Source organism: Varroa destructor, unplaced genomic scaffold (genome assembly GCF_002443255.2).
Source record: "Varroa destructor unplaced genomic scaffold, Vdes_3.0 BEIS01000005.1, whole genome shotgun sequence".
Taxonomy (NCBI): Eukaryota; Metazoa; Arthropoda; class Arachnida; order Mesostigmata; family Varroidae; genus Varroa; species Varroa destructor.
This window is the reverse complement of record NW_019211458.1, coordinates 17,650,405-17,673,755: the sequence shown is the minus strand read 5'-3', so window position 1 is coordinate 17,673,755 and position 23,351 is coordinate 17,650,405. Positions and strand designations below refer to the sequence as shown.

The following is a 23,351-nucleotide window of genomic DNA, read 5'->3' as shown; positions in this document are numbered from 1 at the left end:
AAAACATTTGCGCAAAGCTAAAACTTTTGTACTAGCAAACCAAGACATCGATCAATAAGCGGCTTTACTTAGCAATCGATGTAACGAACTGGTGGGCACTTGAATGCGTTTGGTCTCATTGTGCATCCGGATGTGTCCCCGGGCACCATGGCATTGTTAGCTGGACTTCGATGTGCTGGCATATAGTTGATACAAAAGTAATATAAAGAAAAGACAGTCGCTCCACATTGAAATATTGGAACATTTGCCGTAGTTTAATTTCCCTTTTAAGTATTATAAGCTATTTCGAGAAAAGTTTTGGCTGGGAAAAAGGCAAGGGGTAATCTTTACAGCGCATGCACATTTCTATCGAAGTGTAATCTAACTATTTAACTTGAAAGACCTTTTACCAAATTCATATAGCAAACGGTACACTTCTCATGAGGAAAATTCTGACAACAGCTCCCTTTCCTTGTTTGCGACTACGGGCTAGAGAATTTTCACATGCTGCATGATTTTGTTTCGGCAATAATTATTGAACAGCTATCACATCATTAATTACTATAGGAAAACGATAATATCTGCGGTATTTAGGATAGAAGTTACGGCGTAGTGAGGATTCCTACCACTAGCGACCCCTGCCTTATTATTGATATCAATGGCGAACGACAAGGTTTTCAAAGAAGAGCCGGAGGCTGAGCAGTGCGTACTAGAGATCTCATGAACAATAATGCCAACATTCTTGTGTCAGCTGTCGACACTAGTTGTTAACAGAGACAGCTGTACGCGGGACGTACGCGGTAATCAGTCAGTATCAAATCTGATCTACAACATAATTTGCGGTACGTTAGGTTTATCTTCGATTGACACCAAATCAATATTCCCTCGTATATGCCCTTTAACCTACAATAATACTGTGACAAAGACACAGTCCTATAGAAGATACACGGAATCAAGCAATATAACATGAACGTACTGAACGCTGAGCATAATCGATTTCACTAGCATTATAAGTCCAAAACACACTGAATCGCTCAACATATAGGGAAGACTCTTTAGCTTTGCCTTAATATCAAGACGTTCCGTTCAATGCTTATCAAGAGCGGTAATGAACTACAATTTAGACCTTTCTTCCTAGCGATGTAATTGCAAACTATTCAACGACCATAGGTTTTTGACTAGCCTTGATTAGAAACTGGCTAGCCTTTGAATGATTTTCACGGTATCGTTAAGTTTGTACTGCCTTTCGCGATACCGTCTGGTGCTGGCAAGAATCGCGTCCTTTTAGAGCCGCTTAGGCGACCCACCCTTATCTTCGTACGCAGCTGTCCGCCCGTTACTTTCGTGTTAGCGTATTCCGAAAGTTGCCGACTTTTCTCTGAAGTTCACATCAGTAACCATGGTCATAATGGTTGCTTTATAAGAACCATGCGTAAGCGAACTTCACATTCTGGTTTGCAACTAATAGAGACTTGCCAGCCTAGCACCTCATAGTGAAGCTGTCTAACTCCCTTTGATAATAGCCTCTCATTTGTACTACACCGCCTGTACAAAAAGAGGCCCTCCCCAACTAAGGAAGGGTTCCATGGCTAGGACAAATACGAGCCCAACAACTCAGATCAAAAACAAGAAGAACTGCTACAAAGTGCTTCAGTTTGTACGACCGCTTCCCTCGACATTGAAAATGAAGTTCGCTGCAAGTATAGAATTGGTAAGGCGAATGAGACGTACTGAACACCGAACGCTTAAGGTGCTTATCCAAACTGTTGAGCCGGAACGATTTTGATTCAGAGGCTAATAGTTTAATAATAGATTACCGTCAATGCCGGAATCACGCATAATGTTTTCATAAAGTGGCAGCTAATCACAAGAAGTTCAACAGTTGATATATCCTTAGACCATGCGCGATCATAATAGTACTTCGTATATCACTAGGAAAAGCAGAAGATGCAGACAAATAGTACATTGCTATTCACGTTAATATTGTTGATGGGCGACACTCATCATAGCCGCATTGTCAAATACCTAGTTAGAATCCTCAAAAATATGTTTATGACTTTTTATCCGTAGTTATACTCTCTTCTCTAAAGGATAATTGTTTAAATTTAAAAAAAACATCTAAGCGCCTGTTATTTTAGACACTAAGTCTAGTACATCTTGCTATATATTTTGTACGTAAAATACTCTGCGCATATTTCCTATGGCCTGGTCTTTATGTCGTTGCTAAGGCTCTACAACCTCTACATCGCCTAATTTGTACGTACTAACACGTATTATAATTTTAATCTTAGATTTGACATAACGTTCTGAGAAACCCCTTTACATGTGATAAGATACCCTATAATGATTCTCTTTGAACAAGCGATTTCTTCCCTGGTAATCTTCAATTGTGCATTTCGCAGATATATATTTATATATAAATTAGTTACTGAATTCCAGAATCTAGCTCTATTTATCGAATTCGTTTTTTTTTCACCCTTTCTTACGCTCCGCCTCAAATCTCTTCCTTCCTGCCGCAGATACATATCGTTCTTTTTGTGACGATGACGTGTTTCACCCTCGCGGGATGTCTGGCGTCTTGCCTAAGTACCTGTGACTCACGTTCATCATCCGTACCATGTCGTGTGTCACGTTTACCCGATCCTGTTAGCTTGTACAGCCTTTGCCACAGAGGTTATTGTCATGGTACCTAGGATACGCGGGGCCAGCCTATGACGACCACGCAATTGGCCTTGACCATGACGGTATTGGCCATTTCGGCGAACATATAACGTTACTGATCAGCCGGTTGATTAGTCAATGCTAACACTACTGATGGTAGCAATAGTTGAAGTTTTATGTATATGAGCGGGATGTTAACAGATCTGCGCTTGAATGAAGCCACACATATGGACGCTCACATGATAACTTGTACACGGGTTGATTATTTGACGCGTAGGACCTCTGTGAAATTAGGTTTTTGAAATTATTTAGGCGCATCTATTTAAACTTACTACCCTTATGGACGAATGTGTACACGAGATCTGTGTTCTAAAAAAGAACTACTTGTGCCAAGTTGACAAATCCTACTTAAAGAGGATGAGTATAGGCGACCCTCTGCAATTCTAGCATTGGAAATAGCTACCTAAATATAATAGACCGATAGCGCTAATATCAAAAAGACGTCGAAGGCATACCATTTGTAAAGATGTTATAGTATTTTGGGTAAAAACCCTGAATGTTCATAGAGCACATCATAAAATTATCGTTTCGAGGTGTTGTTTGGCAAAGTTGACTAAATCAATCAGTGCCAGTTTATTGAAAAATAGTATTTTATAATTATTGGCTTAAATGACACGACTGCACATAAGATCTTTAACCTACGAGCGATAAAATGATGATACTAAAGCATGTGACAAGTTATGTAAAGGTGTGCTTAGCATATTGTGATACAACTGATGATTACACAGTTAACTGTTAAGCATTATGCCTAAACAATTGATACAATTGAAATTATGACTGCTTTTTCAGTAGGCAGTAGCCCTAGACCTCAACGCCTAAACTTACTTAAGTGGATCGAATACTTATCCGGTCGTGATGGATCACGCGAAAAGCTTCGGGGTAATTCAGGTTCAACGATTTCAGGAAGGGATGTTCTCAGCTCTAGCTTGTTTATTTAACGAGTAACGCGATTTAGCAGTCGACCAGATTCGCGTTCTTTGCTACGCGTTCAAATGAAATAAAATCTATATAAGGGCACAGTTGTTTACCCCGAAATGCGTTATTCTCTGCAAAAGATTCATTTTATAAATAAAGATCGCACCTGATTTGCAATAGGCTATTTTTAAGACAAGTGAACGCAGGTCGTGAAGTGTGGCTCCAACGAATAGCCGCAACAAACGACTTTTGTCAAATGTTTACGCCAACATAGCTGTACCATTTCAAAAACTTTGTCGATATTTTCCGAAATGTGTGCACGATTAACTTTTATCGTGTATTAATTTGTGACTAGAACTTGGTCAGTAATATTCTAGGTAAACAGTGGACCTCAAGCAGTTGTGTTTATATGACCATAAATACACGGCCTGATGAACTACAATCTCAGCAGAGCAATTTGGATGCTATAAAAGCAGTCGAGTACGTACGAAATAGTGTAGCATCGGCGCACGTGCCTACGTATATCAGGGCTCGTGATTGGACCAAATTTAGCATACGGCATTGGAACAATTGTTGTTACTACGGTATGACGGATACCGGACGACGGCACTATTACAATGTAGCTGTTAGAGATTTGAAGCGTGAGTAAATTAAGCAGCTGGACTAGTTCTGGTTTAAGACATTCCGAATGCTCGCATTAGATGTCTGCTTTTCATCAAAATTAAATTAATTAAATCAAATTATTCCCATCTACAAATACACAAAAAGAAGCAGGGACGCAGTCCGTTATTGCAATGAGCCCCTAATACTCTCATCTGCGAATGTGAATGGCCTGACAAAGGCGCTTTACAAAGGCTCGTCGACCGTATTCTCTATGAGTTGAAACAGTAACTAGCATGGACAAAATAGACAAGAAAAGGAAAACAAAACGTTTTGTTGTATTTTAATACGAACCTTGGTAAACAGGCCAATCAAAACAGTCCGTAATGCCTCGACCCAGAACTTCATGTTATGTTGAAGAAACGTTTTGTATAGCCGAATCTGCAGCGTCTCAGTTTGTCTTGCCTTGATTCAATTTATTACATTCTATTATGGAATTGATTTTTGAGGATTTGTTTAAAAAGGGCTACCTTAAGATCAACTAAAGGCAACGAGCGTTCTTTTTAAAATCGTTCAATATTATTTTTTTCATATCTGACGGTAAAGCTCGTATCTATCTCCTGTTTACCATTAGAATCATATCAAATCATTCGAATAATTCTGAATACATTTACATTATCTATCAATGGAAAATCCAATCCATTCACTATGCTACGATTTTGAAAAACATTTTGATAAGTGGGTACGCGTATGGTGGTAGATGATCTCATCGGAAACTGATATGTGCACGGACATCACAGTTGAAAGGGTATTTTGCGAATGAGCCTGCAAAGCGCGATGTCCTCCACTATGCTGCAAGTGGGCGGTGACAGATTGCTTTGATGAGGGTGAAGCCCGTGTTCGATAAGGCTTCTTTGAGAACACTATAAAACTTGGTGCAATACCAACGAGATCGTAATAATATTGTCTAGTTTTTTTTTTTTAAAAAGACTGCAGTCACTGAGTACCAATACTTCTTCAACAGTCAGTCATGTCCGTGATCCGGTGTATGAAAATTACAATCTGCATTAGGGTTACGACCCGCTAAGTGTGTGCGACCCGCTAAAACGATATGTGACACTGTTGCTGACAACGTGCATTTCTAGCATTTAGCCGTCACGATAAAAAAAAAAAATGTGTATACTAGTGAGAAAATGAAATAGGCTTATGTGTCTACCGCTTTATTTTTTTTCACAATGTGTTAAAACTATCGTCGTTTTCTCAGCAGGTTTCGCGATTTTCCAAGATTATTCTGGTCGCTAATCACTGCTGCGAATCCGCTCTTCGTCTTCTGATGACTCTTCGTATTTCCGCATATTTTAAACTTATAATATATTCGTAAGTTCCTGCAACCCATTAGTGATGAATAATTCTTACAAGTAATATACATGTGGTCTGATACGGACCTATTTCTAGTGGAAAGTGATACGGTGCCCACACCGACCAGACGAAGTTTCACGTCTTAGATTAGAAAACTTCTTGATTAGAAACTAAAAACTCTAAAATCTCTGAGCCTGATTATCGAACCTGAGGTCTAAGGGTTATCAACCCGGTACGCTACCTACCAAAGCATCTTGAAGTGCTGACAAATGTCACTTACTTTTGATCATTTTGCAGACAGGTATGACAACTTTCACGATACATTTGAAGCTACTATAAATGTTAAGATTACAAAGTATACAACGTAAACATACTCATATTGAAAGGGACGTGTGGCATTACGTTTTCTTGGATTTTTGTCTGGCCCACATCACATATATGACACAGACAAATGCTTTCTTCACCATTATGTTGAATGATTAGGATAACTGAAAATTAATTCTAATATTCAAGATGATGTACAACACACAATGTCGTATATGTGGGAATGTATCATAGAAATCAAAGATATTTGTTAGTGAGAACCTATTGCTAATTCTTGTTTTTCGGCATCTACGTATAATGTTCTTGTTAGAATAGAAGAAACGTTATCGTAGCAATTATCGTTACTAGGTTATTATGCTAGTTATGTAGTTCTTTCAAAAGAGTCTCGAGGTTTCTGATCTTTGTACACTGCATTATGTACATTATACATAAGCAGGTATCCAAATTCTCTGAGAGTATAATCAAAGCGTAACTTATATGCAATTTACTCTTATTTTTTTGTTTCACACAAACAGATGGTAATGTTTCTAAACTAAATGGAAGGAAGGGAATGCCGCAAGTCGATTTTAGAGAACGTCAAGCTTTCTGTAGAGTCCCATTGAGCGCACAAGGTATTAAACGGCATGCCAAAATCAGTTTTTAAGTACATTATCTCTCCGTCCTTGTTTTAAAATAAATATTACTATCAAAATATGCATTAACAAACTATGAAACAAAAAATATTACATTTAAAACAGTCTAACTTCGATAAATCTGTTACATTGCTGCTGATCTTCTGAACACTCTGTATATTGACGTCACCGCCATAACGAGCAATGCAAACAGCTCCGGGTAATATTTCCGAAACCAAATTCATGAAGTATCACGCTAACCGGCTGTCTCCCTGTACGTAGATAATGAATTGTGCCTCCTCATGGTCTCGAACTGTGTGCTCATAATTTCTGACCACACACAATTGAACCATCACAAACACCGCCCTTCATCTTTCATTCATAAAAAGCTCTCACCACAGGTTTTTTCTGCTTGTAAGTGGAGATCTAAATTTTATCTTGTCTAGTTTAGTGAAAATTTGCAAAAGCCTACTCTGTTGACTAGCTTATCAAAAAAAAAAGAAAAATTTTAGTTGCTTTTAGCAGCGGAGTAGCATACTAAAATGACCTGTCTCCTGTGTCGTCGCCTTATCCTCGAGCGCCGGGTTCGACGTATCATCCTGCCGTAATACTACAGGCATACACGACTGTTCGGCATCGTTCTTAGGCGTTCGGTCGGACGGTCGGCTCCGAACACGAAACGAAGTCTGTTTATGCTCGGGTTCCAACTTCGGCTACGAGGTGTTGCTAAGATTAGCAGGCATATACGTTTACAACTAGGTCTGGCGTCCCTATCGTCGCTGCACAACCTTCACGACGTTCACTGGCAAGCCTAAGTGCGATGTATCCAACGAAGTTGTCGACTGACACGCGAAGATAGCCAACGTGCTCAGAGTCTCTCACTCAAGCGCACCTGCTCTCTTGTATGAACCAGAACAAACTTTCATTCTACAGATAATCCCAGAGCTCGAAAAATCATTGCCGATTACCGTGGCGCAATATCGCAAGCACAGCCCGAAACCCAGTGCCTTCTACGTTCGAGATTTTTAGTAGGTTCTCTAGCAGTACTAACTACCCATGGCCTCTGTTAAATATAATATATTATGAAAATTCGATTGGGATTAAATATAAAAGCAAGGAAGTCATACCTTTTTTTAATTTACGCAATTCTATATAGAGAACAGGTACCAAGGTCAAAGACATTATTGAATTACACGTGGCAATGAAATTATCTTAGCCAGAAAGCCGAGAGCAGTAAATAATTCACAATACACAAAAGGGAAACCATCCATGAAACGTGCGGTCATGCGCGTGCAACTAAGGATCACTATTTATAAAGAGACAATTATTATGAAATATTATGGTTATTTTCTTTCAGGTATTCGGCTTTCGACCATACTTGTTTCACCCACAAAGTATCTTCTGCTTATACAACACATGAGTGCTTCGTTGCGTTTAAAAGTCTTCTAGAAGTTAACATATGAAGATACAAACGTTGAATATGCTGGCCGATATTAATAATAGCTTCCGTTATTATCGGTACAACTAATTTCTTAAGCTTAAGCAGGTCGTGAGGAAAGCAACAATTTCTTATAGAAGCCCTATTTATTTTAACATTGCAACTTTACGATTTCAGGAAATAAGATGGCTTTAATCTCATGCGGATTCCCTATGGCGACCAGAATCAAGTTTTCAATAAGACTGTAACTCATCATTGAGCACGACTTCGACGCAGGAATAATGGTATTACCTTGTATTCTATTGTGCTGATTTTCGAATAACTATACATACTTAATAGTTTATAGCTTGTAACATACGTGTTCTTTTTTGTCTTATTTCAGCAACTTTTAACCCGCTACTCAGATTCTTCATAGTTCATTAATAATTCATGCTATGTTCAAATAAATGCTCTTGTGCTGCTTTCAAGACCGATCACCGTACATTTAACCTGTTCGATTTGACCTCAAGACGCCATTTCACAACAAAATACATTGTGGTACTATTGTGGTACTCTTTTTCGATATTTACTTCGCATGGTCTATGCTACATCCACCGATCTATCGAACAGAGCGGTGTAGGTGCAGCTCACGCCGCGCTGGATTTAATATAACCAAATCAAATAAAAAATATATCGTGTTCATCATTAGGTATTTCACCTGGTTTTGTCTCCACGAGCATATAGGGCCATACAGGTACGTCAAAGGACGTCGCTTACCAGCATGTGTCGCATCTTACTTGAGAATAATAGAAACACTACACAATGATTGTAACAACTTCGAGGAAAATCAATTTAGAACATAGAATTATATATAGAACTAAATGAATTAATGTATTTTGTAGGATCGAAATACAGATGTATATATCTCGTATCGATATTAACACATAGTTTGTCATAGATATAAATTCATCTACTTCGAAAGTAGCTTCAGTCATCTGGGTAGGCACTAGTTGCTTGGTGGATACCACGAACACCGAATAAGATAAACAGAATGCAGTCGAGTACCGCTGATTGTTCTGAACCGGGTGCCTACTGATTGAGTATAAGGTAAGTAGATCTACCAGTGGGAACATCATGTCTTCGACACCTTAACATAAGCAGTCGGTCTCAGAGTGCGATGCGGAAGCATGACGAATAAGGTAAACGAACAGAACGAACATCTAATTTCCTTTATTACTAATTGTCTAAGAGAGTCCAAAAAAAATCAAAGTAGCTGTTCGACGGTTTTTGACGGTGCTATATTACGATGTTTCAACGACGTAGACACTTTGCAGATGCGATGTTACAACATTTTTACCTCTCTCCATTCACTGCTATTCGAAGTAGCACAGCGGTATGTTACTATGGCAAAAAGGACCAGAGGACGCGGCGAGGGTAAGGAAAATGAAAAGGCTCGCAAACAATGCGTTTGAATGCGTCCATCTACAACGCTCAGCCTGTCAGAGCTCGTCGGCCTTCGGTCACCAGTCGCCGTTTCTATCATCCTGCAGTTATTGTAGTCTGCTAACGGTGGTAATGATGAACACCAACACCCGTCAATATCGATAGCATCAAATATAGACAGATCGACCCAAAGCACATAAAAGTCAATATGTACATAGAATTGCAAAAGCATTGCACGGATACAATCACACATACATACATACATGCACACGCAGCACTCTCACGTACAGCAAAACGTGCATCATACCTGTAGAAGGATAAGGCTTTAGCATTAGCAATGAATTAAAATCGTGCAGCGAACTTCGATTGCTCCATTTTCGGAGGAGAAGGGACAAAGAACTCATCCAGTTCGTTCTTTTGTTTACCTTTCATCATCTCATCCATTGTCTCGCGTCTGTCTCCCTATAGGGATTCTAGCCGCTGTGGTGAAGGCTAACCATTGAGTGTTATACGTTGTTCTCTGCTAAGAAAGGTGATGTCCGCATTCAAATGATGAGCGCAGAAACAACGTTCCGGCATCAATCATCAACTATCATGAAGCTGCTGTCGGGGTGTCGTGCTGGCTGACCGCGTCGAGTGCGTAGCGTAGCCAACCCACAACTTGCGATCTAGTGATGTGTTTAGAGGCACCATTCTTTGGCCCACTTTCAACAAACAAATACCACATGGCGACTCTGGCTTCTGGAAATCTATAAATGTGTGTGTTGTGTATGTGTGTATGCGTGCACAAATGTTTGTTTTGCATTTTCGAGCAACTCTCGCTTTTTGGGGCCTCTTGGGCTGCCAATGTTGACAGAACGAAGGTTCATGTGCAATGCTGAGTGACAAACGCAACTAGCTGACTCACAACATACTAAAGTAGCATCCACTGCGAAAGCTCGACGCGACAAACGAACGTTCAATACAGGAGCGTGCAATGTTCATAGAAAACAACGAGGCTGGGTAAAGGGCAGTCATCGCTCGCTACCCGCTCGTGACGTACTCTTCGCTTGATTGTCAGACGAAGCTTTGCATCCGTTGTCCTTCTGATGCCGTCAACTTTAGGCGCGTGAATTTACAACTTAAATGAGGGCCCGCCTGTCGGCATGCTCTTCTCTTCGTTTCGGGTAACAGGTAATGACGGACCATCACATGTGTCGCGGCCCCTTTCACCAAGCGTACGTCGTGGTGCGCTTCCCCTCGAAACGGCCAGTACTCAGCCACACCTTTTTCCCCATTAGACCACATTGCAGTCGCTATTAAAAAGACGCAGTGACACTGACGAGTCTGATTGTGCGGGCGGAGAACCTATCCTCAGCGGCTATAGTGTGATGGGTGTTTGCAAACCATAACAGAAGCAAAGCAGTATTACAAAAGTGAACATTAAGACAGCACCCCGAAAACGGTTGGACTATATTATTCTGATATAGAGCAATTGTCAAGCGAATGTTTTCAGCGCAGGAGTGAATTCGTTAATTAGTACCACACTAAAGACTCCATACCAGTGTCTCTTATTGTTTTGCTGCCTTAGGGCTTGGTAAACAGTAACCATGCTCCTGATAGCTTCACTTTTTTTTCTAATGATTTTATTGTTTTTGAACATCTGTGTTGCGAGTGACGCTTCAGTAAAGCGAAGGATATAAACTTAGTGCATGTTAATAACACGTGATAGTTAATAACACGTGATAAAGGCCATTTGGTCAGCCTATTTTCGAATACTTCGCAAATAAGCCATTTTCTCAAATTGAAACAGAAAATCGCTCTTAAACTAACTTCAGATCCAGTCTTACGATGATTTTAACCAATTTAAGCATAAATAGCTTTTATGAGATACAGTTTACCGGCTACTTTTTTACTTGAGCAAACTCCACAGTCTGGATTCAATATTTATCCTTTAATATAAACTTAATAAGCTAGAATCCTTAAATAACAATAAAATTCGACGTTTGTATTTGGCTTGGTTATTAAAACCTTAAAAGATGAATCTTTCGCCAATCTTCTGACTTACCATTCTAAGAAGCTGCTCGTCGCTAATCAGGTGCTCTACTCACAATGTACGCTGTACTAGGCATTTGAACTTACCAAAATCCATTATTTGTTTCTTTACGCAACTGTGTCCATTTATTTTCTGTGCCGTGGGAAAGTCTAGCAGATGTCAGATGATTAATGAAATAGCTTTATCTATTTCCGATAATGATGCCCAATGCGTCTGGATATCCTGTGGACGTGTATATTGTCAGCAGCTTTCGCGCTACTTCAGGGAATCCTTCCTGTGGATGCATCGTTCCATATTAGGTTTGGCATGACACAGCGACGCATGTCGATCAATGTGACATCTTCAAAAATGTCCTCTATTGTGTGCCGTGCAGCTCTATATAAGATATTTTTATCTTTGTCGTTAACTTATCACTAAACTGAACTATAATACTAATTTGTCATATAATAATTATAGTATATCTATATATATGTTTGTAAACACTAACATTTCCTAAGGGAAAATACTTTCAACGGAACTGTTAAAACCTTGATGACTTTAGGCAGGTCTGAAAAATCAATTTGTTAAAACATTTTCTGGGTAATACAAGCCCTGAATACTTTTTGGTTATTATAGTGTAATAGTTGTTATCGCTAACGAGTGGGTTTGGATTAAAAATGCCTGTTCCTTGTTTCATGTGAATGTTATTTGATTTTTTTTTCCAAATTTATTTTGTTATTATTTTTCGCGATTTTGACGTGCGTTTTTAGTTTAGCTATGATGGCTACAACCTACACCATTGGCACGGTCATCATTACCGTCATCACTGGCATCACGGATATTACTGGGGCTAACTGTATCTCATTAACTTGTCGAATGAACTTTAATAATCGTTAGCTAACGTTTGTTTGCAATGTTGTTCAAATATTCGTCAAATATTCAAATATTAATACTATGTATTAATACTCTGTTCGTTATGGTACTACGTCGAAGCACAAAGCAGTGTACAACCTCATTGACCTTGATAAGATGGCCTATTTATCAGAGCAAAAACGTAAATGTCTCACCAAAAGACTGACAGAATACCGAAAAGTGACAGACACTAACTTAGGTTCAATAAAACTTTTGTTGCCATATTGTACTAACCTATGGCTCTAATTTTATTCGGTTAATTGGTAGATTTAGCTTTTCCTACTTGATTCAGCCTGAACAACCTGTCAAGTGTATTTCCCAAGGAGGGATTTGTAGAGACACTTACTTACGTAAATACTAATAGTATGGCTTCGCGGTATGTTTAACTGTACTTGAATTTAATAAGACGTGGGATGACAGCGCTACACTTTTTTTAGGGCTCATCTTAACTTGACTCGATACGTATTTAAGATTATACGAATAACTAGCAAAGATTAACTGCTTCTTGAGCTACACTGAAGGGGCATACTGCACCTAGCCAGCGTCTTAAATCTATTTATCTTAAATTGAATAGACGTTGCTATAAAGTTCTTTGTGCAGGAACAAGCCAACCATTAAGTAATCTACGGAGTTGCTGCCATTGTTTCAAATTCATATAGCCTTTATATTGCAAAAGAGGCTAGAAATTAATGTAACACCATGGACCGCTTAAACTTGGGCCTACCCGACTATTATTATTGAATCATCTTTGGATGTGATTTGTAGGCGTTATCGTTATTTTGGATCAGGCAAAGGAAATGTAACTTCGAAGTTAGAATTCCACAACGATGAAGATTTTCATTTCGAAAACGGTACAAGTGTACATGCCTGGAAGACAGTTCCTTGATACGAGCGAGAATGCAAGTAACAAATATGAACAGTGTTTCGAAAGTTAGCAAAGAAAGGAATAAGCTAAAGTACTTCGGCATGGAAGCTCAGACTATGTTTCTCCAACCTAGGCTACTCATCCCGTGTACAGGTTTGTGTACGGTAAACCCCTGTCTGTTGATGTACTTATCCGCGTATAAGACACTGTGCCTACGTAATCTAGATGAATAATTTCCTCAAGATTAATTCAGAGCATTATTGCTACAATATATTGTCACTTTATTTCAAACAAAACATCCACGTGGACGAATGCTTAAACAGAATCGAAAATATCCTTTGTTGCGCAGGTGTTAGCTGGTAATTTTATTAGACGTCGTTAGCCCTTTCAATTATACTTCTATATGGTGAAATAATGCCAACTTGACTGAAATCTCATATCATCTGACTGAGTCTGTTGCTTGTCAGAGGTACACAGAAAGCATCTATTAAATAAAATCAGTATTGAATACTTCACTATCAAATGCGTAGGGTAGATAAGTTTGATCCTCTATATTACGTACAGTTAATACATACAGAATTCCTACAACATTTTTATGTCACCCAAATAGTTATCCATCGACTAGGCCAACTTTCTATAGCTTAACTCAAAGCAAAAGCGAAGGGACGTAGCTTGGCACAAGCTTCTGAACAAACGAAGCTAACAAATAGGGCTAAGCACCAGTGGGCACTCATCACTACAGAAACTGCTGAGCGCCGAAAGTCGTGTTTGGACACGCGAACTTCTCAAAAGGCAACGCTGTTTCTGTTCTAAAATATAGCCACCAAATCAAATTTACCCGCAAAGCATATAGTGTTTTTTGGAAATTCTCTATATTAGCAAGCTATAAAAATGGGTTCATACCGATAAGCATTTGTCAGAAATAGATGTTCTGTGTGGGCAGAAAATGTGTGGTCGCTATGAATACCAAAGAAAAAAGTATACCCGTATATGATCACAAATTAGTAGCTAATTACTCCTTCGAAATTCAAATATACATGGTCATTAATTCCAAGTTTTCTACTTTATTTTACTTTGGGCCAATTTAGTGCTACAGGTAACCATTCATTAAAGGAATTTAAGAGATAATCGACCCGTGATCATATCTGCCGCGCCTTTGATCAATTGTACTTCTTACAATAGGATCTACTAAGAATGTATGCTTTCAAGATACTTTGTTTTTTGATTTCATTAATGAATGTCTTATCCTATATTTAAATATATCCACACGAAGACTTGTGTATCGTGTCTATCCTAAGTAAATATTGAAAATTCAAAGTTATTCTATTCTACATATTACAAATATATATGAATAAACAAAACTACCAGTATTACACATTTAGGCGATTAAAGCGATAAACAAGGCCGGTACACAGAGTCGATATCAATGCATTCCCGTGATCCAATGATTATTGCATAAGGATGTTTGCCATTACTGCACCTCTAACTATTCTGGGTTTAAAAAGATTAGCAATGACATCAGTTTTTGAAGTAGGTTGATGCGGTCGAGGTTATTGAACCCGATCCCCGTGATAACTTCGTGGGTAACGTATTTCCGTTCTAATCTTAGGGACACGCTGTAATCATGGCATCAAATACTGGCTAGGAGTCAACTGTGTGATGGAACTATGTTTAACGACAACAACGGAAAAAACGGTAGAACTCAAAGCACAGAGGTTATTAAACCTAAAATCTTCTACTTAAATAGCGCTAATTTATTTAGATTTATAGGATTGACCAAATTCTTTACGAGTGCATGTGTGTAGTTAAAGTAAACAATTGATTGGCATATAACAGCAGCATATGTATTACTATATGTATCTGTCCGTCTTGTCTAGGATATAATCCTTCGAGATCACATGTCTCAAAGATATTTTTAAAACAATAATAAAATGAAAAAATCATTTTATAATAAAATATAAAATAAAAATAAAATATAAAAATGTTTCATTTACTTTATAATAACGAAATACTATATTGATTTTGTCTACCACAAAAGAGGCTCTTAAACGATGCTCATTTTATCATCAGCCACAACATATATTTGCTACTATTTTATAGAACAAAACATGATTTTTTATTTGTCTTAAATACCGGCACGTCTTAATTTGTTTCACTTGATCACCGTTTCGTGGGGGGTGCCAACTTGAACAAAAAATAGTAGCAATTTATTTATTTATATATTAGCAATGATTTTTTTAGTCAGCTGAATCAAAATACCAACGTTTACGATTATAGATAACAATTACTAATAAAATACGGTCTCTAAAAAAAATAAACATTTTATTTTATTATTTATTACGAAATTTATAAGATTTGTAGTATATATATATATATTGTTTTATATACCAATACAAGTTTAAACAAAAATGGCGGTTCTAATAAATTATTATATGTTCTCCATTGTTTTCCTTTTTGCCTCAATTAGTTACGGAACGTCGCTATTTTCAATGTGTTCCTATTTTTAGTAAACTCTCTTAAAACCGAATCAAATAATTAGTTTCAGATCTAATCCTAGATCCTATAGAAATTCGGTACCAAACTAATTATTTTTTTGCTTTATGTCTGCGTCTTATTTTGTCAATGCACATATACCACTATAAAGTTGGTTTTATATAAGTAGTGAGTGATTTCGCGCATTTTTCTTTATTCTGTAAACTCGAAGTTTCACTATCCAAAGCCAAACGTTTTTGCACGCCTAAAGCACAAACAAAATATAACGACATCATCTTGTATAGTTTCTCGGTGTTTGCCTTCTGGATCACTACGTAGCAGCAAAGCAACTTTGCCCATTTTAATCTAATGGTGCTGCGTCATTCGTGAAAAATTGCAAGACGAAATCGGTGTTGCGACGATGGCGCATTATCACGATTTTCAGTGAAAGGCGTAGCGGTTCATGAAGAGCTGTGAACTGCTATGGACTTTTCGCGCAAATGAAAGCAATTGTCTATGCTAATATGCGATACAGGTACGATTGTCTACTCGTAGATTACTTAAAATTTTGAATTTCAAGATCATATATTATGAAATGCATGTATTAGTCCATGTACGCCAACGCCCATAAATCACCAGCAAAGAATCAGAGGTGTCACCAAGTTATTTGCGATTACATGCTTTACAGCTATCATTAATTCTGTGTTAGTATGTGATGACAGACAAATAAAAAAAAACATTATTTCCTTTTTGGCCTGTGGTCGTTTTGCTATCGCTACCGTCTTTTACAGTCGATCACCTAACGAAAACTGTGAAAGCACACAGTTTGCCCGTCCTAGCGCTTAGCGGTACGCCTACCACGGCTACTGTTTCTTTTGATAGTTCGTTTATTGAAGGTTTTTTTTTGTTAGATTTTTTTCTGTGCCTATTCGTATGTCAGCGTGAACTGATAACTTCGCACTTTGACTAAACTACTACAATAAGGACGTACCTCTTTGATCGCCGTGTGTAAATGTGCCTACGTGTTTCTTGTATGCTACGGGTTAGTGGACAAGCGGGCCGAAAACCTGATCGCGATTGGCGGCTACGACGGAGGAGTGGTTCAGAGTAGCAAGGTAAGTTGAAATAGGCACACACTAATGGGGTCCATGTGAGTTCTCGACTGAAGTAGGAAGGTCCTTGTCCTTGCGCGCCGTTAGCAGAGACCCAGACTAGTGAGAATGAGGAGGAGCCTTTGCTGCCGTTTATGGCTCCGACGGCCGCCGCGGCGGCGGCTCCGAAAGCCCCGCTGTGCACTTATGCGGAATACTTTTTGTCCATCAAGTGAAACCCAGCTGACCGAAAGCTGACTGCTTCTAGTGGTACTTATAAAAGCGCTTACGATCGGTGAACCTCGTCACATTAGCACTGGTAGTAATAACAGTGGTGTGTGTACACGAGTGTGCCACAATAACGCTGAGAATATGAAGGCTCTTGTAAGTATCACACTTCATGATGATTGCGTGAGAATCTTATAAGGGTTGGCATACATTGAATAGAGTTCAGAAGCCACTGAGTGCGGTAATACTGCTAATGAATGGATCGCCATCGATGTAATGCCCGGAAATGTTCAGGAAACCATAGTATGACATACGGAAATGGTTTTTTTGGGGTCAAATCGTTAACCGTACCTTAGTTTACGTTGCAGTGTATTTTACTTAGTGAGGTAACTGCATCAAGATAACCACAGGAATTCAGTTCCAATACGTACAGACTCATCGATTCAATCTCTACAAATACTTCGCGTCAACTTGGTCAATTTTTTTTTTAACTCCTACTTCCTCGGCATCATGCGAACAGACCTAGTCGTTGTAACTTCAGTCCGCCTTTGCCAAGAAAATGCCGTTACGACCAATTTCTAATTGGAGCCTTTCACCTCGAAGTCGAGGATTGCAATTAATACTGTATGGAAAAGCGACTTTGAAGATTCCTCAAATTACCTAAATTAATTGTTTATTCATTTTACAGACCCTCGTTGTTTTGGCTGCCTTGCTCGCTGTCATGTTTGCTGGTCATATCGGTTACGGTGGACACAAGCTCGGCTATGCAGGTTACGGACTCGGGCATGGGCACTCTGTAGGACGCTCCTTCTCGTACGGGTCGAAGACTAGCCATGGACATGGCTACGGTGTTGGTTACGGAAAGATTGACGGATATGGTCATGGCCTAAGTTACGGTGTTGGACATTATGGCTAAATCTATATTGTCGCCGTTGGTTTCCTGATGCGTGAACTGAAAACGACCTAAGCTAACCAGGCTCTCCTGAGAACGTGATGCATAGATGATCCACTGTATAAAAATGTATGTTGATAAATCACATCGAATTATACCATTCTAAGATCGACTTGTTGTTGTTTTTCTCTATGGAAATAAACTTAGCGGGATGGTCACAACCTTTTTCAATTCGTCGTATTGACCAATGGGGGAAAGAAACTATTATGTGAATTGAGAACGGAAACGCGGTTTGAAAAAACGGGCTTTTGTTGAGAATTTCCTGCGTGTACTGTTGCAGTGCGCACCGATGATATCGTTATGCCGCTACTCTCCACTACTCTCACGGATATAATAAATGGTGGTTGATTTGGTGCTGAGTTTTGTCCATAAATATTGAACTCGCGGTCATACAGCTTAACTGATAAGTTTTGTTATCGACGTTGATTTGACGATGGACTCAATCTAATCACTGGGTCGCTCGAAGAGATCCCGGCACTTGCATGTACGCCCTTCATGAATTTAAAAAATGAGCGTTTTCTACTGGCGACGAAAATGCAAGGTGAAACAGGCTAAAGTATCTGTCCAAATTTAGAAGACACTAACAAGACGTCAAACACGCTACGCTACCCCAAAAACACTTAAGTTCGTTTCTATTGAGTATGTACTCGACCAAAGTCTGTGTGTTGTATTCTTAGATTCAGCTAAAACTCTACATAAGCAATGTGAATTGTAGGTTATTTCTTCTATAGAACAGCAGAAAGCTGATCAGATTACCCCAAGTGTTACACGTGATATAGCTTCCAACTTGGCCATGGGTTGAAGACAATCACTACACCATTTTTTTTGGTCCGTCCAGCTCGATGCTTCAAGGATAGAACTATTGTGAAGGTTGTCTTAATTCCGCCAACTGAACGTGAGTGCAACGTTTTTCTGTGGACAACGGCAGCTGGTTTACTCACTGGGTCGCACAAGCGGAACCTTCAAAGTGCGCATCTGAGCATCAGAAAGACGCCGTCGAACAGCAGCTGCTGATCAACGACAGGACCTCAAAGTCAAAAATAGGAACAACGGCGAGGCGGACATTGCAAAAACTTTCGACTTTACTCGAAGGACGGTCGGCATTTGTTCTATATTTTGTTTGACCCCGCCATTGAGACTACTCCGCCAGCTCGTCTTGAAAGCAAATAATGGCTCAGTAGGTGCATAGAGGAATGACCTCAATGGATGTAGTATGTGGCATTTTACGTGACTTCATCTATTACAGGATGCGACGCGTCGCAGTGAAAGATTTGGCGCAGGACCACTATGTAGAGTACGACCCCTTGAAGAATCGACGAGACTGAACTGAACTGAACAGAAAATACGATCGGTAATGTAGCTTAGCATTTATTACTTCCATGACGAGAAAATACGTTTTGCGAAAATCTATGACAAAATTTTAGAGATGTAATTTTGGGCGCATTACATAAAAAACATTGCTCCTGATCGAAAGCATATGATCAGCTATTGAATATAATATCAATCTATTTTACTGATTAACTATGTTATATTATCCGCGCATCCTTTATATATATATATATATATATATATATATATATATATATATATATATATATATACGTTTTTTGCTGCAATACTCTTCTGCATAGCTTTGTTATAATTACTCCCACCCTTTCTACTTAATGGAGACATGATACTTGCCGCATGCGGCTGTGATAATAAGGGCTATTGTATGATCTGTAGAGATTCACGTCAATACAGTTTAACATTGGGAATTTCCGAGAGCGCATTATACGATGCTATTGGAAAGTTGTTTTTGTAAATCAAATTTGTTTACTAAAAAAGTTGTCCGGTATTCCAGCGTACCAGTATGATCTCAGTCCTAGATAGAGTTGGCTTGGAAAATATATTGTGTATAGATATTTTAGCAAACTGGGTTTGGTTTCACTTAGGCTACACAGACTAAGGCTTATAATATTGTGTGTTATTGTTATACTAATGAGATCGTTTACTGGACAGCCAGACGACTGCATAGTATATTAAACACCAGACTAGTAGAAAAAAAGCTGCCCTCGTGCAACGCGTGTCGACCTTTTCTTGAGGAAACCTGGTGATTGGTCGTCATACTGGTCAAGATTAACGCTCGTAACAGAACCTTTGTACACTCACCAGATTCCAAGAGGAGAAGGATATTAGGATTACGCTGGTCATTCTTTTGCTTACATATTCTAGTAGATAAAAAATACATGGTGCAACAACCGCCTTCTAAGGATTAGAAGGTGAGGTCAGGTAGGGTGCCGGCAGTCGGAGGAAAGGCCAAGGTCAGTACACTGCCTCCGTCAAGCTGCGTAAATAAATAAACTTTTATCGTCGCAACTGCGTGAAGCAAAGGCTATTTCTTCAGAAGTTTAGCACTCTTATCAAAGATTCAGTATCTATATTAGGGTTTACTTCGGATTTATCATAACATATCTATTTTAAAAGATGGCGACGTTGTTCGCTATAAAACTCCGTATGATTACAGAACTATATATATATATATATATTTAAGCCCTAATACATTTACGAAAAAAGCCAGCATCTTTTATTAGGGATAGCATACTTTTCCTGAAGCGGAAGCGGAAGCCGAAGCTTTAAAACAGTGTACAACGAACAGCGCTTCGTCAATCGTTTAATAGGCTTGAAATATATTGATAGAAATAAAATATTGTAGTAATAAATGGTTTCATTTATTCAATAAGGGCCAAAACGAATGTACATGGATGAGTAGCTACGTATTTAACTCTATAGATCATTCGTGGAGAGGTGTTAAATACTTAGCTCCGTTAATCTCTTCAAGGATTCTAAAGGCTTATTTGTTTCGAAGATGATATGTTACGTACTTACGATTGGGCAAAAGATACGAGAGATAGTTTCACAGATACCCGCCATAATCGAACGTTTATAAAATTAGAGTTAACAAAAATGTAATACTTGAGCAGATTTCAAAACACCACAGTCTACGGATATTTGCTGGTCGATCTGTTTTCTTAATAACTTCGGCTTTACGTTAGCAAGTGAACGCAATTCGACACACACGAACGAATTGTGGTACACGATTCCAACCAATAAGTTCCCATCGAATTCTTAGCAGGCGCTACCATGTAATGACTGTTCCAGGCGAAAGATGCTGCTCTAGCACTCGCGTGGCCTCTTTCACCTTCGCGTTCAGCATCAGGCCGCAATGATTACGCGTTCATTATAAGACCATTACTTTATCGCGAGAAGACCAGGCAACCGATGGATGCAATGACGCCGAGGTCCGATATGAATCTCATTTTAAAGAGTGGATGTTCGGAAAGAATGCTACTGTTGTTGCATATAAAACAAAATCAGTTTGAAGAATGTAAGAAGCGAGTGGTTGAGCCTCGACCGCACAACTCTAACTGATGCAAATGATGTATATTACTAAAAATTATCATCGTATTCTTATTTAAAATAAAATTGTTTAAAAATCAAATAGGATACGCGGACCTCTAACTATAACAACTAACATCATCACAAGTTATAGTTGAATGCACTTTTGAAGCGTTTTCACTGTGGAGTAAACGTTTTAAAAACCATAAAAACAAGAAAATATACTCGTAGATTTGGCTACGTTTGCAATAGGACAAGTCAAAGATTTGTTTGTTATTAGTTAAGCACCGCTCTTCGTAGCAGATACTAAGTATAGGAAGCATTTGACAACAATAATAACAGGAAAATAGAACATACCTACGTCAGCACAACTGCGTGCAGGTTGGCACAACTGCGTGCAGGTTGACACATATGCTATTTTTGTAGTCTGTAACATCCGTAGATAAACGTAGGGTCCTAAAAATCTGATTATTTCAACTAGATTTAATGTGAATTTAGTGGCAATAATATATTTATATATATCATGAACGATAAAGAAAGAGATAAAAATATTTACCTTTTACCTCTAGATTTAGGTTTACCTTTAGATTCTGTTTCTGTTACTGCCATAGCAATTACCGAGAACAGAGCTTCATGTGCCAGCTGCACCCTAGGTCTCGACCAGGGCGCTGTTACAGGTTGATGAAGTAGATATATAAGTATGTCTATGCACGGAGTTAGAAGCCATTTGTGCCGACCTAGAAAAGAAGAAATAGAAAAAACGGCGTCGGTTGTGAGCATAATAATACTGATAGCACATGCACCGCGACATTGCCATGCGCGCGAGGATGCAATACATAACGTGCAATGAGGTGGCTATGCAAAAAATGCATGTACTTGAATCAGCATACTCTAGAGACGCTCAAGAACACAACATTTAACGCACACTTGAGTTGTACAACAGAAGATGGTTATCCCTTTCATTAAGTGTTGATAATTCAATAATGTAAAAAATAAGCTTGACTAAAAGTTGTTGATACGTTGTTGTATTAATGTTTTTAAATAGATAGAAATAAACATCATGAAAAGACCTCTCGTTTCTATGATAGATTCATAGAAAATTCTGTGTGCAATAAATGCTCAAGTCTCTGGCCTGTAATTGTCATCATTGTGCCTAACTGATGCTTTCTTTCATTGATACTCTTAAGTATGAAGTGTCTAAAATATGTTATTACCACACTGAACTCTGCAGTATATGAGGGGAGATCATTATCAAATTCGGGTATGATTTTCTCAACTTTGACGTAGAGCTGAAGTTCCACTTTGTAGCAGGCCCTACAAAATAACATGTGCTCTTTTTGCAATTAGTGAGGTGCATATATCTCTCCGCTGAAGGCTGCTACGGGGCAAGTACAACAACAATGAAACGTCTAGCCATGCAAATCGCGTAAATTGGCGAAATGTAGTCAACTTCAACAAACTTACAAGCAGAGGGAGACCTTTAAGACTGATATGTGTACGTTTGGGATTCGAGCTAAAAGATAATAGGAACTAATCTGAACACATTACGGATACAAAGTATCTTAAATGAATATTTCCGGTTTATACAAATAACTAAATAATGAGCAAACGTTAAGAGCAAAGCAAATGCCAGCAGAAAAATCAAGAGTCGTCAGTTTCCCTCATCTGCTAATACAGTTCGTAACCCTGCAGCTCGCCATCATCGTTTGGCTTGTTTGACGGCTGGTAATTTCGCCGGCCATCCTGGCTATGCAGGACCCAGCTTCGGGCATTATAGCTTTGCTGGATACGGTGGATATGGTCATTCCGTAGAACGAGCTTCCTCGTTTGGTTTAAAAACTAGCCACGGACATATGCTTGGTTATGGCAAAATTGGGCACGGTCATGGCGCTCTCTTTATGGCATTGGGTACTAGACTCAGGATGCGTGTCTCATCTTTCGTTTATTAAAAATAAGGGGAAGAAAATATAGCAGGTATAATGCAATGGTAGTATTCATTTCATGTGATTGAAGTTCAAGGGTTACTTCGAATTGGGACGCCACTATATACGATAGGACTCTTTCTTTTTA

General features: G+C 38.8%; 1 protein-coding gene and 1 long non-coding RNA gene across 26 annotated transcripts; one reads left to right on the top strand and one right to left on the bottom strand.

The window, feature by feature from the left end:
- Nucleotides 1-5,419: 5,419 nt before the first annotated feature.
- LOC147755366 (uncharacterized) lies at nt 5,420-8,753 on the bottom strand. Its single transcript, XR_015327878.1, has 2 exons — nt 7,057-8,753; nt 5,420-5,600 (listed from the first exon to the last, which is right to left on the bottom strand). It is a non-coding gene; the product is annotated as an uncharacterized LOC147755366 (long non-coding RNA).
- A 175-nt stretch (nt 8,754-8,928) lies between these two features.
- On the top strand, nt 8,929-21,389 carry LOC111251755 (uncharacterized). Of its 25 annotated transcripts, XR_015327874.1 has the most exons (9): nt 9,733-11,703; nt 13,061-13,313; nt 14,249-14,356; nt 14,770-14,855; nt 15,938-16,167; nt 16,617-16,747; nt 17,640-17,972; nt 19,150-19,254; nt 21,045-21,389. XR_015327874.1 is itself a non-coding variant. In XM_086989426.1 (8 exons), exons 6-8 carry the CDS (start codon nt 16,149-16,151, stop codon nt 17,865-17,867), a joined length of 378 nt encoding a protein of 125 aa, XP_086845552.1. In that variant the 5' UTR covers nt 8,929-9,033; nt 9,250-9,498; nt 13,061-13,313; nt 14,249-14,356; nt 14,770-14,855; nt 15,938-16,148; the 3' UTR covers nt 17,868-18,074. The 25 variants fall into 25 exon arrangements, 21 of the variants coding, with proteins under 21 accessions (XP_086845552.1, XP_086845549.1, XP_086845556.1 ...); XM_086989426.1 differs by lacking the exons at nt 9,733-11,703; nt 19,150-19,254; nt 21,045-21,389 and adding exons at nt 8,929-9,033; nt 9,250-9,498 and having other exon boundaries at nt 17,640-18,074; XR_015327875.1 differs by lacking the exon at nt 19,150-19,254.
- The last annotated feature ends 1,962 nt before the right edge of the window (nt 21,390-23,351 follow it).

Excerpts from the sequence above, each read along its gene's own strand:
- LOC111251755 (XM_086989426.1), top strand. Across the intron at positions 16,748-17,639 it reads GAGTGGTTCAGAGTAGCAAG|ACCCTCGTTGTTTTGGCTGC; the intron begins GTAAGTTGAAAT and ends TTCATTTTACAG.